Source organism: Cannabis sativa, chromosome 1 (genome assembly GCF_029168945.1).
Source record: "Cannabis sativa cultivar Pink pepper isolate KNU-18-1 chromosome 1, ASM2916894v1, whole genome shotgun sequence".
Classification (NCBI taxonomy): domain Eukaryota; kingdom Viridiplantae; phylum Streptophyta; class Magnoliopsida; order Rosales; family Cannabaceae; genus Cannabis; species Cannabis sativa.
In genome coordinates, this window is record NC_083601.1 from 42,119,549 (window position 1) to 42,137,329 (window position 17,781).

Below are 17,781 nucleotides of genomic sequence, written 5' to 3' on the forward strand. Positions count from 1 at the left end.
GCAATCCAAGATTACCTATGCATCTGTCCACCCGAGTTGGATGAGAACTTTCAACCTAGCCATAAGCGCTTTTTTGCTTCTCCTTCAAACAGGTCAAAAGTCGTCACCTTCTCTGCAAAAATAGCTTGAATTATATTTATCTTATCTTTTACGACTATGCCAACAACAACTAGAAATTGGCTATTCTTTTCTTTGAACTGTTTAAGCATCTTTCTTCTAGAGTCTACAATTCCTCTGCCCATGCTTTGGTTAGGTGGGGAGTACTAAAGAACTTTTACTTCGGTCTTATTAATTTATGGGAGGTGAATCCTCGTGTAATCACCAAAATTATTGTTTCTTGTTAGTTTATTTAATGAAGTTTTTGAGGTATTTTCAAAAAAAAAAATACTCTTATTTATTTTTATTATAAAAAGCAGCATTTTTTTTTGGGGATTTTTTCAATTTTAATCAAAAAAAAAAGTAACAATATTACAAAAATACTTCTAGTTGGCCAAATAAACAAATATACATCCCAACTAAAAAAAATTACACAAATACCACTTACACACACCTTTAACCCATGATCTATGCTTCCTAGGCAACTATCACGCAACCATCGTGCAACTACGCAGCAAACCAATGCAACCGAAATGAAAATTCAATCAGAAAGAGAACCACCATTAATTTTGGCGACTTCACCTGAGAAGACGACCAGAATCAATCAAAACAGAGGTTGTTTCAAATTCATAAAAAAAGTGTAGAAAAACTACTACGAAACTAAAATTCAACTGGAAATCCAGTTTAATTTGCATAAAACTAATTTCTTGACTTCAATTTTTAGATCCATGAAAGGCAGATCTTAAAAAATTGAATTGGAGTTCCCAAACAATCCAACTCAAGTATAATCCAAAAAAAAATAAAAATACATCAATACTATAGTAAAATATTTATCCTGATGTATTTTGTTGTTTTCCAAATTTCTAATGGTAAATTTGTTCATATTAAATTATAAAAAGACATATAGATAGAGTTATGTACGTGAAAACACAGTTCTGATTTTTAATGTTTCACAACAGTTGCATTACAGTTGCATTATAGTTGCATAAACATTTTACTAACAATTATTTCGTCTGATTGAAACCTTCGTTTGATGCAACCTTCGACCAACTACCCAGCAACCACCCAGAAACTTTCGTCTGATTGAAACCTTCGTCAGATGCAACCTTCGGCCAACCACTTAGTAACTACCATGCAACCATCGTCTGATTGAAACCTTCATCTGATGCAACCACCGCGCAACCACGCAGCAACCACTCTGCAACCATCGTCTGATTGTGTAAGTGATGATAATGTAAGTGGTATTTTGGTAATTAAAATTACATAAAAGGTATAAATGTTGACTTTATCTTATGGATGTATTTTAGTAAATAAAATGTCAATTTATAATTTCTATGTAATAATTCCTTTTTTTAGTGTCTTAGATATATTAATATTATATATTTGATCTAAATATGTATATTTAATATATTATTTTATAATTGTTAAAAAAATACAATTATTTAAAAAAACCTACTTTTGTTATTTGCTAAGTTTTTTTTTTTAATCTCAAGAGCATAATTATTTTTGTCATAGTTCTTTTTTATTTTTTCCAATTCTAATTAGAAGGATTTTTCTAGCAAAAAAAAAAAAAAAAAAGCAAAAAAAGAAAGTGTTGAGACATAAAGGATTCAAGCAAAACCCCATGTCACGTTTTGTTTCTTCATTTAATTAAGTACTTATAATTTGTTAAGGAGAGATAGACAGACACAATATTTAGTTAGTGAGGGGCACTTTAGAATCAAACATAAAACATAAGACATGAGCTTTGATTTGTAATGTTTAAACATGACAGAAAGGTGAACTTGATTCTTTAATATTTTTATTTTAATAAAAAATGGGGGTTCTTTACTTGATACCCAAAAAAATAAAAAGGTACCCAATCTCACGTGACATAGGATTATATATGCTAATGTGATTTGTGATTGAATAATGTTAAAAAAGAATTTACATGATTCCTTCCTCAAACATGGTGAGCATGGTTTCAACTTTCACAGTCTTGATTAAGCTCAAATCCATTTTTGTCTTTTACACTCAAGTTTAGACGACACCAGACTATTTAGTTGTAAAAAGGTCATTTGGACATAAATCTTTTCATATTAGGTTAATTGCCGCAAAACTCCTAAATTTTTTTATTTTGCTTACATATAACTGTCAAAATTTAAATTTTAGCGGGAAAACTCCTAAAACCCGTATTCTATTAGCATTTAGTTATTTTCATCAATTTTATACAGTTAACTGCTATATTGGACTATTCACACGTACATAGGATTAATCTACGTGGACACAGTTAACAAATAATATAATTTAATTGGTCCACATATAATTAATTATTAAAAAATAATTTAATTTAAAATAAATTAAAAACATGTAAAAATAAAATAAATTTTACAATAAAAAATAATAAAAACAAAACGAATTATTTTGTCCTTTATTTTTTTCCTCAGATTCCTTCTCTAATACCTAATCTCTCTATCTCTCTAATATTTTGATCTCGCCAAATGCTGGCCACACTCTCTCTCGTCTCTTATGTGCGCCGACCCGGCCCTGGGTATAGGCGGGCTAGGCCTGTGCTTAGGGCCCACCCAGCCCAGGGGCCCAAATTTGTTTTTTCTCTTTTAAAATTATACATTTTTTTTACCGATTTTGAAAAATACCACATTTTTTCTAACATAAGGGCCCAATTTTTTTTTCCTTATGGCCCACTTTGTTTCAGGGCCGGTCCTAGCGCCGACCACTCTCTCTCTTGTCTCTTCTCAAGCCGGCGATCACTTTCTCTATCTCTCTCTCTCTCTCTCTCTCTCTCTCTCTCTCTCTCTCTCTCTCTCTCTCTCTCTCTCTCTCTCTCGTATTTTCTCACGTGGACACAAGATGCATGTTTTAGGGGTTTTACGGTTAAAATTTAGGTTTCAGGAGTTTTAGGGATTAAATTAATGAGTAAATATGTGAAGTGTAATATTATTATTGTTGTAATTTAATATATTTAATCAATTATAAGAAAATACCTTTTATCATAATATTAAGCACATGACTACTTTATAAAAATGCTTATATATATGGACAATAAATCTTGGCCAAAGTCAAATATATTTAGCCAATTGATGGTAAATTATGCCTGTTTAATGGGGTACCCAATCATGGCCAAAGTTGACAACTATGGAAAGTTTTGGTTAATGACTTTTTTTCCTTCCCGTTTTGTAATTATTGGATAGTAATGCTGGTAACTTATATTGCTATTTTTTTTTATTATTAAGAAGTCATTTCTTATAAGAACATTTGTTAGTTTATATGGAATTAGAAATTAAAATGATAAAAAGTAAGAAGCAGCAAAACAATATATCATTATTCGTAAAATATGGCTAGTCAATTTTATATACTTCATTCATTAATACATATTCAACCAATTATTAATTTTCTTTTCAATTTTTACGAAAGGGACCAACTACTCTTCTTCTTCTGTCTCTCTCTTTTTCTTTATGAACTATAACCAATCACTATTTCACTAACATAAAATATACATTTGTTTTCCCCTTAAATAAAAGGAGAGAAGCAACCTTATATAAATTACGTATTCGAAATGATGTAACAAATAACAATGGATAAAATACTCATTAATAAACCTTCCCAATAAATTCAAGTCCACGTGAACGTGTGAATTAATTGATAAAGTTTTGGGGGACTTATGTAACAAAGTATCTTATTCTCAACAGCAATATTGTATTCATTTTTTTAAATGAATTTTGTATTCATTTCAAATACCATAACTGACATAACACATCAATCTACATATTATAATCAAAACCAAAATATTGTCAAAAAAAAAAAAAAACTCCTCATCCTTTTTTTTTTTTTTTTAAATTCTTTCCTTATTACAATTGTCAACTTTTTAAAGCAATGAAAACATTTTCCTATATAATAATTACAATTAGAGCTGTCATTGTTCACTAGCTTCCTATTTACATCTTTCTCTATTTAATTAGAATTAGTATAATAGTATTAATAAATGTTCTCTCTCTCTGTCTCTCAATTTGTACCATCCCTGTGTGCGAGTGCGAGTGAGAGAGACCCAGTCTTGAGTTGAGTGGCGCACGAGACACCAAAAAACAGAGGTCCAGCGCATATAGCGCCACCCCTCCTCCGAAGGCTCCAAACCACATGCACCCGAACCCAACTCACTCACTCACTCACTCACTCCACCACGCCCACCGTTACCTTTCTCCTCCTAACTCCTATTTCCTAATACTACTGTCCTGCGCCTCCTCCTACTCCCCTACTATTATTTATATATATAATTTATTGTTATTATTATTGCTGTTAGTTATTACTAGCGCTGCTGCTACTGCCCAAATCTCAATGCCTTTTCTTAGCTTCAAGAAAACAGAGTGAGAAAGACTCAAAAAGAGAGAGAGAGACACCCATCTGCGTGTTTCTCACTCAAATCAGGTCTTTGAACCGAAAACGAAGATTCAGAGTCCAGACTACGAATTTGTCAGCTGGGTTTTTGTTTTTGAAGCTACATATTTGGATCCAAGCCTTGACTATCTTCCTCTCTTCCGCCCTTAACGGTCACTTTCAGACGCTTCTTCAATCTCTCTCTCTCTCTCTCTCTCTCCTATTATTTTTCTTTTGTCCTCACTATAAGCGTTAAGAGTTTTCATTCTCACCTGGCTCGTTTTTTTTTTGTTTGTTTGTTCTCATTCTCTGTATTACGCTTTGTGCTTTTTTTTTTTGTTGTCGTTGTGAATTTATACGATTTATCGAAGGAGTGCTCGTTTTCTGGTTCTGTTATTTTCCTTCTTTTTCATACTCCCGAAGTCTGTGATCCGTACAAATCTGGGTGTAAATTTCATAAGGGAAGAATAATCATAGATGTTGACGTGTATAGCTTGCTCGAAACAACTCAACAATGGATCTCTGCAACATAAAGGAGAAGAAGATCCGGTGGGTGGGACTCCCAGGTCAAAGCATGCCATCAAGAATCTTACTGCTCAGGTAAAAAATAAAATTAAAACTTTCCTGGTCTCGTTTGGTTCCCGAGAAAATGTAGTTGAATCCGAACTAAGAATTTTTTTTTTATCCAAAGTAAGCTACTTGATATTGAATTTGTTTGTTTTCAGATTAAAGATATAGCGTTGAAGGCTTCAGGGGCTTACAAGAATTGCAAGCCCTGTTCTGGGTCATCGAATAACCGAAACTGTGCTGATTCTGATGCGGCTTCGGACTCGGCAAGGTTCCATTGTGGGTACAAGAGAGCAGGGAGCTCAAATTCTACGCCAAGGGTTTGGGGTAAAGAAATGGAATCAAGGTTGAAAGGGCTTTCTAGTGGAGAAGGGACACCGGCTTCTGTGAGCGGACGAACCGAGTCAGTTGTGTTCATGGAGGAAGACGAGCCTAAGGAATGGGTTGCTCAAGTGGAGCCTGGTGTCCTCATAACGTTTGTTTCATTGCCTCAGGGAGGAAATGACCTCAAGCGCATTCGGTTCAGGTACTCAATTCTCACTCTCTCACTCTCTCTCTCTCTCTCTCTCTCTCTCATTTCCTGTTGTTTGGTAATTGATTTATCTAGTTTTGAATAGAAGTCCCCACCCACCTCCCAAAATGTTTTGATTGAATTGAACTCACATGCTTATGCCTATGATTTGGTTGTGATGTTGGAGTTGTGGTTGTGATTTACACAAATTTCTATTCTTTGATCAATTACGTCATTTTCTACCATTGGTTTTGAGTTTTGACTTTCTTATTAATAGAAAGTGTTAACAGTATGTTTTAATTGTGATGTTGAACCGTTGTGGTATTGTCCTTCTGTATTTGCATTTTCTCACTTACTGTAAAGATTAAAGAGGCTGACACTGAAATAGCACGTGAAATAAATAATATCTAAGGCATTCATCTTTGTTTTGCTGTTGGTGGGTGGCCCTTGTGTGGGTCTTACCTTACGTACTGCAGACAAGTTTAGTACTTTGCAGCTTTTGTTGTATTACTATTTCCAATAAAGTGTGCTATCTGTCACCAAGGGGTGAATTCTTATCATTCACCTCTATGATTGAACAGTTAGTAGTTGTCCAACTTACCAAAAAAAAAAAAAAGAGATTGAAGAAAAAGTAGAGAGAGAGAGAGAGAGAACAATGAGTATTTTGGTAGAATATGGTAGAGCGGAATTATTCAAAAAGTTTAAACTATAAACAAGGATTTCTGTACGAGAAAGTTTTATGCTGCTTGAGAACTTGATTCAGGGCAACTTTTTGAAGCAGTGTTTGTACACAGTGATCAATGTTCAATAGTATTTGTAAAGAATAACTGTGTTTTGTTGCACTGGAGACACTGCTACTCACCTGCTTTTAGTGCCTGTGTGTGTGGGATTTATGTGCACCACACACACCATTACTGCCTTTGGCTCTATAACTGTGGGAATTTACTCTTTAGATTTATATGGAATACAGATCCAGTCTGTTGTATTCTGTTTTGCTTTCTTACTGGCTCATGCCATGTTTAGATGAAAGTATGAAGACACGGCTTGATTACCACTGGTTGATTGGAATAATAATTGAAATTTTCAAATAAAATAATTGGTGTGTCTTTTGCTTCCATGTTTTGCTTGGATGGAGCAACTGAATTATGCATGACATAGCTATTAGCTATTATTATCAAGCTGCTTCCTTTTCGATAATTTTTGGAGATATCCCACTCTTCGAAGGGCCAATCCTTTGTTTCAAACTAGGCCAAAGCCTCTTCGCATCTTGGCAAAGAAAGATGGAAAGATTTCTCTTGTTTTGATTAGTCAATTCATGAAACTTGCAAATAGAACTCTAGCATTCTTATGTGAATGATTTTATTTGAATAGATCATGAGTGGGGTTTCTAATGATCATCTTCTAATTTCATCAGCCGAGAATTGTTCAATAAATGGCAAGCACAAAGATGGTGGGCAGAAAACTATGACAAGGTCATGGAATTATACAACGTTCAGATGTTCAATCACCAAGCAGTCCCACTTCCAACCCCACCTAGATCTGAACAAGAGGTAAATATACATATTTGTTTACCTTTGCAAAATGTGTTATCACTTATCAAAGGCTAATATATATATTTTTTGAAAATAATCAAAAGCTAATATTTTTTATTTGAATAAAATCAAAATCTAATATTTTTTTTGAAATTAAACTCTTAAAAAATCAAAATCTAATATTACACTTTTGTATATATATTTTCTTTAATACAATATAGAGATGCTTGTAACTGTTTGAACTGTCAAGGAAGATCATATATGTCATATGTTGCACATGGACTTGAAACATGTAGTACTGATGGATAGCTTTATACAAACAAGATCTTTATTATTTTCTTGAAGAGTGAAGAATTAGCAAATTGAATAATTAGTTTTCATATGTCATTAATGATCATGGTTCACTTTCTGGATGGATTGATGTTTAAATCTCTCTTAATCTTTCAGAGCCCTAAGATTGAGTCTGTTAGGGACAGCCCTATGACTCCTCCTCTGGGCAAAGAACGCTTACCTCGCAACTTTCACCAATTGGGGATAAGCTACTCTTCATCAGAGTCTCTTGAGCACAACCTCATGCAATCCCACCACTACAATGATCCAGGGGCATTAGCTTCTACACCTAAACTTTCCAGCATTAGTGGGATGAAGACTGAGACATCTTCAGTCGATGAATCTGCAAGGACTAGCTCATCGAGAGAGGCAGATCGCTCAGGGGAGCTCTCTATGAGCAATGCCAGTGACATGGAGACCGAATGGGTCGAACAGGATGAACCAGGAGTCTACATCACTGTCAGAGCACAACCAGGTGGCACTCGGGAACTTAGACGTGTGAGGTTCAGGTTAGTAGTTGCTCACACTATTTTGATTATGATAGAATTTTGAATTGGTATCATCTATGAATTAAAAGGTGAGCTGTTAAAATATTTTTGCTACAGTAAGGATTATGATGTTATAATTTAAACAACAATAGCTTTTGAGATTACTCTTCACTTTTATGTAGTCTATTGTTCCACTTTTACTTGTTTTACTTTCCACAAAAGTAGAACTCAGAAATTTTATCATTGTCATCAGAAACTAAAACTCACCCCGCATAATATTCCATTTCAGCCATTTGGCTTTTCTTTTTTTCTCTCCATTTATTGTTTTTTGCATTATCAAATAGGAAACAGACTAGTACAAGTTATTTATTTTGGTGTATGAATTATGTCATGCAGCCGAGAAAAGTTCAGCGAAATGCACGCAAGGTTATGGTGGGAAGAAAACAAAGCCAGGATACAGGAACAATACTTGTAACTTACGTCATTTTAGACATGGACATGTGAGACTGAGTGGGCATCATCAAAAAATCATTTTTAGAAGCAAATGAAGAAACAAAGCAATCATATGTCAACGTGCCCTAATTTTCTTACTTTTATTTAGTTGAGCATATCATAAATCATTGTGAATTATGTTTATTTTTTCTTGGGTTATTTTTGTTTTCTTTAGTGGAGATGATGCCGTGCAAGTCATAATAATATCTGTGCATATAGGTAAGCCTGAACAGGTGGGGGGAAATGAAGATGGTGGCAAATGTTAACTTTGTGATAGTGAAATTTAATTCATAGTGGGGATATTTCATCAACTTTTTATCTGATTTATAAACATGAACTGTCCGTGTCAGTAGATGAAATATATAAATCTTTGTTTTTTTTTTAACTATAAATAATATTGTTGTACAATTGAATAAAGCCTATTGTTGTGATTGCCTATAGTTAAGCGGTGAGTACTGTCAGTTTTTTTTCCCCTACGGTTTATATATAGTATTTGGGAAAAGTAAAATTGCTACGGTTTTGTTATTGGAAGTTTTCGTTATGTCAATTTGGCATGTAATCTTTTAATTGTCTATTGCAAAATTTTCAATTATCTTCTTTATTTTTTCTTTTCAGTCAAGTCCTCAATTATTTAAGAAATTTAAAATCTTTTATTTAAATATAACACATTTAGCTTTACTCATTTTTTTTCTTTTCAGTTTTTTGTATTTTTAGTTTTTTTATGGGTGTGTTATATTATTATAAATGTCTTTTTAAATCATGTATTTAATGTTTTAATTTTTTTTTTCTCTTTGTTTGAAGCATAAACTACAGAAATCAAATGTATTATATTTTTGAAATTGATTTTTTCATTAAAAAAAATTAATTTTGATTATATTAAAATAAAATTTATATATGGATTTTTAAGTTTTTTTTTTTCATGATATTTTTTTTTTATTTATGATGATTTATCTTATATTTTTAACTTATTTAAATTTTTTAAATATTATATTTAGTACAATTAAGTTTCCATATTTTTTTTATATATCCCATTATTTAATGACTTAATTACAACAAAAATAAAAATATATTGGAAAAAAATTGTACAATCAGAATACGATAATCATGTAATTAAATTTTGTTTTGATCCATATATACAAAAATATTTTTAATTTCCAAACGAGAAGCTAGTGGATCTATGCCAAACATTCAGAAATGAGGAAATTATTGAAAGCATGCACAATCGGAATGATTGTATTCTTTTTAAAGCTAAATGATTGTATTTTGATTAATAACTCAATAAATCATTAAATCCATGTTGTCATATTTTTTCTATTTTTTTATTGATATACGGAATATAAATTATAATTTTTTAAGAATTTTTTTAACTATATTTATAGAAACAATATCAAACAGTAGTATAAATATTTTTGTGAAAATAACGTAAAAAAAACAACGGTTTATATTTTTGTTAAAAATAATTCTAATCCATAAAAATATTTAAAAATGGGGGTTAATTATGAAAAAATTCCTTAAGTCATTAGCTAAGTGATTTATTTAGTTTCGAACTGGACCAAGCGCTTGCTAAATGGGCCGAAATATGAGTAAATGGGCCGTGGAAACCAATTAACGGTCGCCAATTCGGGTAAATTCAGTATTAATAAGATTGGACTTAATGGAGAAATTAGGGTTATAATTACGTTAATTGTAATATTAAGATAAATTGGTGTTTCCCAATTCTGACAATTAAACCAATTAAAAGAGAAGAAAGAAAACTGCTTAGAGTGGTTCTACTTGGTAGTCTTAAGTAGTAAGTAGTAGTAGTAACGTTTTTCAAAACCCTCGCTTCCAACCTTCCCCCACTTTTCCTCTCTTTCTTCTTCGAATGCTTCACAAAACCCTAGCCTTGCTTTTATCTTCATCGTCTTCTTCGGTTGCGTTAGGGTTTTGATTTTCTTTTTTTATATATAGATATATATTGTTTTGTCTTTTCTTCTATTTTGTATTTGGAAGGGAAACCAACGAGCGCGCGAGCGAGAAAGATATGGTCTCTGCCTCGCGAATCGAAGTTGGGCCTCAGATACTCTCGGCGGGAGTACGCAAAACCATCCAATCCATCAAAGAAGTTGTGGGTAATCACTCTGATATTGAAATATACTGGGCGCTTAAAGAAACCAACATGGATCCTAATGAAACCACTCAGAAATTGCTAAACCAAGGTGCGCCTTTACACTTTTCTCTTTAAAGAACATAATTTTGACTTTTCCCCCCTCGGTTTTGGATAATGGGCTCTCTTTTTTTTTTTTAACTCTTATTTGCGTTTCAGCCGGTTATTGGGATTCCTGAGCCTTTTGTTTACATGTCCATGAGTAATGCATTTTGACTGTCGAGCTGGTTATATATTTTGCTTACATACTTAGGTTTCTGTAAATTAATTTTAAGTCTGGATTGTAAGACAATTTTTTGGTTCTTTCCCCATGGGTCTATAGGGTTGAATAATTCTGATTTTTCTTAATGTGGGGGTTGTTGTGACGATTCATGCAAAATAAATGGCTTTAGTATTTTAGCTGTTTAATTATGTCCCAGCTTGCAGTTACATTTTTGTTGCATAATTATGATATTACTCTGCTTACTGGCTGTGTTTGGTCGCATTGTGCTATATGTGTAAGGATATATGTTGGGAATGATTCGAGTTTTGTTAGTTCTTTGCTGTCATTTTTTTTTTCGTTTTGTGCCTCTTCTTGGATTGGAGGTTATCACTTATTTGTGAGTCATCATTTGTGACCACCCACCCATTTATGAATTCATTGCATTTCTTTTGTGAACTCAACTTTTTCCGTCTGTACTGTAAATTTCTTCTGTATGTAGAGATTATTTAAAGCATGTCGCACTCGCAAATGGTACCATGGAATTTATATTCACACTGTTTCTTTTCATCATTTGTTAGTTTATTTCTTGCATACGTTTATGCCTTTAAAAAAACATTAATGTAACTTTTTAATTGCTGAATTCTGACATTGTTCCCCTGATTTACCTCAGACCCATTTCACGAGGTGAAAAGAAAAAAAGACAAGAAAAAAGAGGTAAATTATGCATTTCTAAATCAGAATTACTACATTATGTTATTACTGTATCAAGATTTCATGCTTCTATATTGGAATTAGACTGTATTTTGCATGATTATGTGCTGGACATTCTAATGTAAACATCAGAAGCACTTTTTAGTGGTTCCTTTGAAAAAGAAACAACAAATTGATGGCTTAGCTAACCTTTGTGGAGTATCCCCTTTGGGACCAGTCGGGTTGGGGCCTGTATATCTGCCGTTATATTTAAAAGAATCAGAGTAACTTCTGTTAATGTCTTCATATGAATTGGTTTTTATGGGGTTATCTAGTTGTAAGGAGTGTTGGAAAGTGCTTTGTAAGGTTCGAATCCCCATAGACTCATAAACTTTGGGGCTACTGGGAGTTTTATTGGTCAAACTGCCATGGCCAAAATTGCAATTTTTTTTGGTAATGTTTTTTAAGCTTTGTGTTTTAACTACATATATATTTTCACTGTCTAGAGTTGATACACTATGGACATAATTTTTTAGTTTATCGACATATTCATTTCAAGTTTTTCTTTGTTTGCTGGACTAGGGAAATTTATGCCACTTTCAAACACTTCTGGTTATAGACAATGAGCAATGTTGGGAGTAAAGTGGGAAAAAAACATCTTTGTTTCTTTGTTTAGTTGATAGTAAAATGATATGAAGGTTTAGTTTAGCAAGCAAATGTTTTCTTTTGGTGTCTCATTGATTTTCTAACATATGATAATTGCATATGTTTGTTGTTTGGTAGGCATCATAAATGACAATATCTGCAAATTGGTGAAGAAAAATGTGCTTTAGGAATGTTGATGATGTTTTACTGATGGATGTTATATTCATGCTTGTGGATTTAGAGTGTAGGGTATGAAGGTTCAACGGAGCCACGGAGACATTCTGAGCCAGTAGGTCAAGAAGTGAAAGCAAATACACATTCTGATCGTAATTCTCGCAGAGGAGGCTACTCTCGGAATGCTTTGCCTGGTAAATAGGAAGTGTTTAAATACTAATCTAAATACAACTGTATTTATGTATTACGTATATATATACATATATATCATTTTAAACTTTTCTTGACCTGGCATTACATAGTACATAGCCAAAGGTCTCACTATGTGCGTTTTTATCTGGTTTCTTTTGAAGGATTCTCGCACTAATAAATTGTTTAAGTTAACCTGAAAAGTTTTTTTAAATTATTGTTCTTCAATTTGAGATGTTACTCCACTTTCCCTTATTTATGTCAAGTTTTTTTCTTGTTAATCAAAAAAGAGTTAATCTTATGGTCATAGACATAGCCTAGTGGTTTCAAACTTCTTCTCATATATAGGAGGTTTCTAGTTCGAATCCCCCTCTCCCAGTGTCAAAAAAAGGTTAATCTTTATATACATGTAAATAGCTTAGTAGACAGTGACCTGTTTCTGTTTAAGTTATTTCTTGATCCTTTTTGTTTGTTTGTTTTTATTTGTAATTTTCTTTGTAGTATAATTTAATCGTTGTCTTGTTGAACTCTTTTTGTTCAAGATATTCCTTCATTGTTAATTGTTTTCATTTAAATTTTGCTTGAATTTTTCAAGGAACTTATTGTTTGTTAGGGAATCTCGCCAATTGCTCTGTATGATGTTATTTCAATTGTTTGACACATAATCATATTTTATGCAGGAGTTAGCAAAGAGTTTCGTGTTGTGAGAGACAACAGAGTTAATAGAAATATCAATAAAGAGTCAAAGCCAGTGGTAATGCCTGCTGCAACATCAACCATTGAGAACGTGTCTAGTGGTTCTGGGAAGGGGTATGTCATTACATTTCTGTGCTAACTTACTTTTTCTTTTATTTGAAGAATGCCTAGTTGTGTTTTACTGCAATATCATTTAATTTGTTAGTCTTAAAATAAGCAACATATTTTTACGGAGTTAAATTTTTTTATACAACCAGCTGAGTAAGTCCTAGAGGCTAGAAGGCCTATTATCCTTAGATAAAGTATTGGAATGATACTCGTTAGTTTTGACAAAATGGTAAAGAATAGAAAATTCTATTAAAATGTCCTAATATTGCCTGAACTTGAGCTGCTTAAAGATTCATATCGTTTACAGACATTTAATTACAGATATCTAAGTGCATTTTTGTGTTTAGAAGACCCTGTGTTCTTGACCTGTTGTGACTTGTTCACACATATTTAAAATCTAAGTAAATTTGACAGTTTTTGTCAAATGAGATGTAGTTTATATAAAAGTGTTAATTATCAAGTAGGATCTGCGACTGTGTATAGAATTCATTATTATTACCAGATTTCAACTTACGGTACCTCTTTTTGTTGATATATGGGTTAAAGTTTTTGTCATTGTCATTTGTGTGTACTTGTGTTTTTCTAGTTCTTCTTTTGTGATGTTTGTATTTGGCACGTCGTTTATGGTTTTTTCGGTCTAAACTTATCTAAATGTTGAAAAAAATTACCCATGAACTTTGTTTCTTGGGAGCCTGGTAAGCATAAATGGAAGGAAGAGACTTAGTTAGGTAAGGTTTGTTACTGTCCTTTGTTAAAACATGTCATGCTCCAGAGGATATTTGATTGAGCATGAACCTGAAACTACCTATGTTGAATTTTCTATTAATGTGATTTATCACATCAATCTTTGAAGGCCACTTTCCTATTATGCCTTTGATTTTGTTATCCTTTCAATTTTTTTTTTTTCTGTATGATTTGATTTATTTGTTTTCAAATCGTCTTAAACATTTGGGGGGCTGTTACATGATAACTACTTATTTCTTCTGTTGTCAGTTCAATTGGCAGTTCAAGCAGTCAGAAACTCTCTGATGGCAGGATTTTATCTCAGGGTTTGAATAAATCGTTTGATTCCCATTTTAGAATTGTCCAAGATATTGATTCTAGTGGCTCTGCCAGAAAAGAAGTATCTGAGGAAAAGCGGGTTGTTCAGGCAGGGAAAGCTAACAATCCGCGATCGCAGCCTGCAATGGTGGCATCAAGCAGCTCTGCCATAGGGGTGTATTCCTCTTCCACAGATCCCGTTCATGTGCCATCTCCTGATTCTAGATCTTCTGGTTCTGTTGGTGCTATTAAGCGTGAAGTTGGGGTGGTGGGTGTTCGCCGACAGTCTTCTGACAACTCCAAGCAGTCTGTAGCTGGAAGTTCTTTACCAAATTCAATTTTGGGAGGGGAGGGTGCTACAGAATCTTTACAGTCTTTCAATACGATATCTAAAAAGGATGAACTTAGTCAAACCCATGAATCCATTATCCCTAGCATGTCTGTTAGCAGATCATTATTAAGTCATTATGGTAACAGGCAGCCACACCAACAACCCGTAGGTCATCAGAAAGGTAAATCTTGAAATAATGTTTATATGCAAACAATGTGTTTATATATGTTCTAAAAAGTGTGTTTTTGCACATAGTATGTGTTCTGAAGTATTGTGTTGGCTAATAATAGGCCCCCATTCATACATGTTTATAAATTAGGTAGAATATGAACCATGTGTTTTCGTGCAGCTTCCCAAAATAAGGAGTGGAAGCCTAAATCAAGTCAAAAGCCAAGCCTAAATGGCCCTGGTGTGATTGGAACACCCACAAAATCTGCTACTCCTCCTGCTCACAATTCAAAAGACTTAGATGATTCTAAGGTGCATGATCAGCTTTCAAGAGTAAACATACATGAAAATCAGAATGTCATCATTGCACAACATATTAGAGTCCCTGAGACAGACCGTTGTCATCTGACCTTTGGCAGCTTTGGAAAAGATTTTGATTCGTCTCACGATCTGGTTAATGGCTTTCAAGCAGGAAGTGCAGCGGTGGAGGCAAATGACGAACATGCTGCAAGGTTGGTGTGATCCCTATGTTTCTTCTGTTTTATGGTCATTTTTAGACTATTGGAATTTGTTTAGTCCAAAATTTGAATATTTGGGAATGTTAAACTCAAACATTAAGTTACTTTTATAAGTCTGCCAGAAATAATTTAAATGTTTGAGACACTCTACCACAAGTTAAAAGTCTGTCAGAAATAAGGTATTTTGTGTATTATTAAATGTATACCCGTTTTATATGATAATTTGTTGCAGTTTGTCGGCTCCTGAGTCAATTACTGATGAGGCTTCTAGCAGCAAGCAAGTGGATTTGATTGATGAGAAAAACAGAAATTCTGAATCTGATTCTCAAACATCAGGTGCAGTGTCTGACGATCAATTGGCAGATAAGAAAGAGTCCTCGAGTCCTCCAAATTTGGATAGTTATTCAGATATTGGATTGGTTCAAGACAACAGTCCATCCTATACCCCTTCAGAGTCACAGCAGCAGCCAGATCATCCAGAATTACCTGGTTTCTCGGTGAGCATTGTTCAGACTTGTAATTTTTTTTGTGTAAAAGATGATCCTTGATCTTGATCAAATGTACCATCTTTTGTTGTTAGTCAATTGGAAACAGGTTTTTTGTTTGTCTTAGTGATGATCAGATGCTTATATTTAAGAACATAATTATCATGTCTTGCCTAAGGTTTTTCTAATTCATGCTGTTTTACAAGCAGGCTTATGATCCCCAGTCCGGTTATGATATTCCATATTTCAGACCTGCAATGGAGGAAGCCATGAGAGGACAAGCCCTACCATCGCATCAGGAGGTAAGTTTTTCTTGTTTGATGTGTTATAATCAATACTTTAGCTACTTTCAGCATGGTAAAGCCAATTTCTCTACTGGTTTGATTAGCTTACAATTATATTCTGTTTTGTTTTACACTTTTACTTCTTTCTAATTTCCTTTTTGGAGTTCTAAATAAAATTCTTGTTGGAAAGAAAAAAAGGTTTTTCTCCTATATCTATTTAAAATTCTTGGTGAAATTTTAGTTTTGCTCGTTTGCTGCCTTAAAGTCGTGTTGTTTTGCTCTAATTAATTTTTTTTCTGCGTTTAAATGTTATGTGTTAGGATAGCGTATGCAGTGTATTGGTGTAATGTATCTGGTTATGCATGTATGTACATGTCTTCATGCATATTTGTAACAACATGAATTGGTTGTGACTGAATTGTGTACTGTCTTCGACTGTAGGCGTTGAGCTCTCATAATCCCAATGTTCCCTCATCAACAATTGCCATGGTACAACAGCAACCACAGCAACAACCTCCTGTACCACAGATGTACCCATCAGTTCATGTTTCACATTTTGCAAATCTGATACCATATCGGCAGTATTTGCCTCCTCAAGTTTATGTTCCACCAATGGCCATGCCTGGTTATTCCAATAACCCTGCATATCCGCACCCATCCAACGGAAACAGTTATGTGCTGATGCCTGGTGGTGGTACCCATCTTAATGCCAACAGCCTAAAGTATGGAGTTCAACAGTATAAGCCTGTCCCTGCTGGCAGTCCAACAGGGTTTGGAAATTTTTCTAATCCAAATGGCTATGCTATCAGCAATCCTGGTGTCGTCGGGGGAGCCTCTGGGCATGAAGACTCATCACGCATTAAATACAAAGACTGCAATCTTTATGTTCCAAATCCACAGGTGTGAAACAAATAATGCTAGCTAGAGTTCTCATGGCTTTAAATTTTATTGGTTGCAATATGTTTGCAATTGCTGACCACGTTGTTAAAATTCATCATTAACTTAGTTTATTATGTTACTTGGTGTGACAGGCTGAGACATCTGAGATCTGGATCCAGAACCCAAGGGAGCTTCCAGGTCTGCAATCCACTCCATACTACAACATGCCCGGGCAATCTCCTCATGCTGCTTATATGCCATCTCATACTGGTCATGCTTCCTTCAATGCGGCTGCAGCACAGTCGTCCCACATGCAGTTTCCAGGTTTGTACCACCCTTCTCAACCTACTGCAATCGCTAATCCACATCATCTAGGCCCTGCAATGGGTGGCAATGTCGGTGTTGGGGTGGCTGCTGCTGCTCCTGGTGCACAGGTTGGTGCATATCAGCAGCCTCAACTGGGTCATATCAATTGGACAACCAACTTCTGAAAACGAATATATGTCTAACCCCTGGGTTGTAAGGGATTGTGAAGTAGCTATATAAGTTTTTTTTTTTTTTTCAATCCTTTTTCCCCTCTCTGTGAAATGAAGGACTTATAATTTTCTAATTATAATGCATCAGCGCTATTCAGCTTCTTTTTGTTTCATCTGCTTAAAAGAATATTTATCCAAAGCCCTGTTGAGTTTACATTCATAAATATAACAAAAATATAAAAAAGTATGATTTTGCAACTATACATAGACCCAAGTTAACTCTCAAAACATTCTCAACAATTTGGCTGTATTAAAAAAGTAGGCTTGTTGTTGTCCATGTTTCTCTTTCCAAATCACGCTGG

At 34.0% G+C, this 17,781-nt stretch overlaps 2 protein-coding genes across 2 annotated transcripts; both read left to right on the top strand.

The window, feature by feature from the left end:
* Window positions 1-4,023: 4,023 nt before the first annotated feature.
* On the top strand, window positions 4,024-8,823 carry LOC115707052 (protein Brevis radix-like 2). The gene is made up of 5 exons (XM_030634876.2): window positions 4,024-5,067; window positions 5,193-5,560; window positions 6,960-7,095; window positions 7,525-7,916; window positions 8,292-8,823. Exons 1-5 carry the CDS (start codon window positions 4,945-4,947, stop codon window positions 8,368-8,370), a joined length of 1,098 nt encoding a protein of 365 aa, XP_030490736.1. The 5' UTR covers window positions 4,024-4,944; the 3' UTR covers window positions 8,371-8,823.
* Window positions 8,824-10,057: 1,234 nt separating this feature from the next.
* On the top strand, window positions 10,058-17,581 carry LOC115707054 (GBF-interacting protein 1-like). Its single transcript, XM_030634877.2, has 10 exons — window positions 10,058-10,585; window positions 11,406-11,449; window positions 12,312-12,438; window positions 13,114-13,243; window positions 14,231-14,790; window positions 14,959-15,289; window positions 15,528-15,792; window positions 15,990-16,082; window positions 16,506-16,964; window positions 17,096-17,581. The coding sequence occupies exons 1-10, from the start codon at window positions 10,411-10,413 to the stop codon at window positions 17,432-17,434; spliced, it is 2,523 nt and encodes an 840-aa protein (XP_030490737.2). The 5' UTR covers window positions 10,058-10,410; the 3' UTR covers window positions 17,435-17,581.
* Window positions 17,582-17,781: the final 200 nt, after the last annotated feature.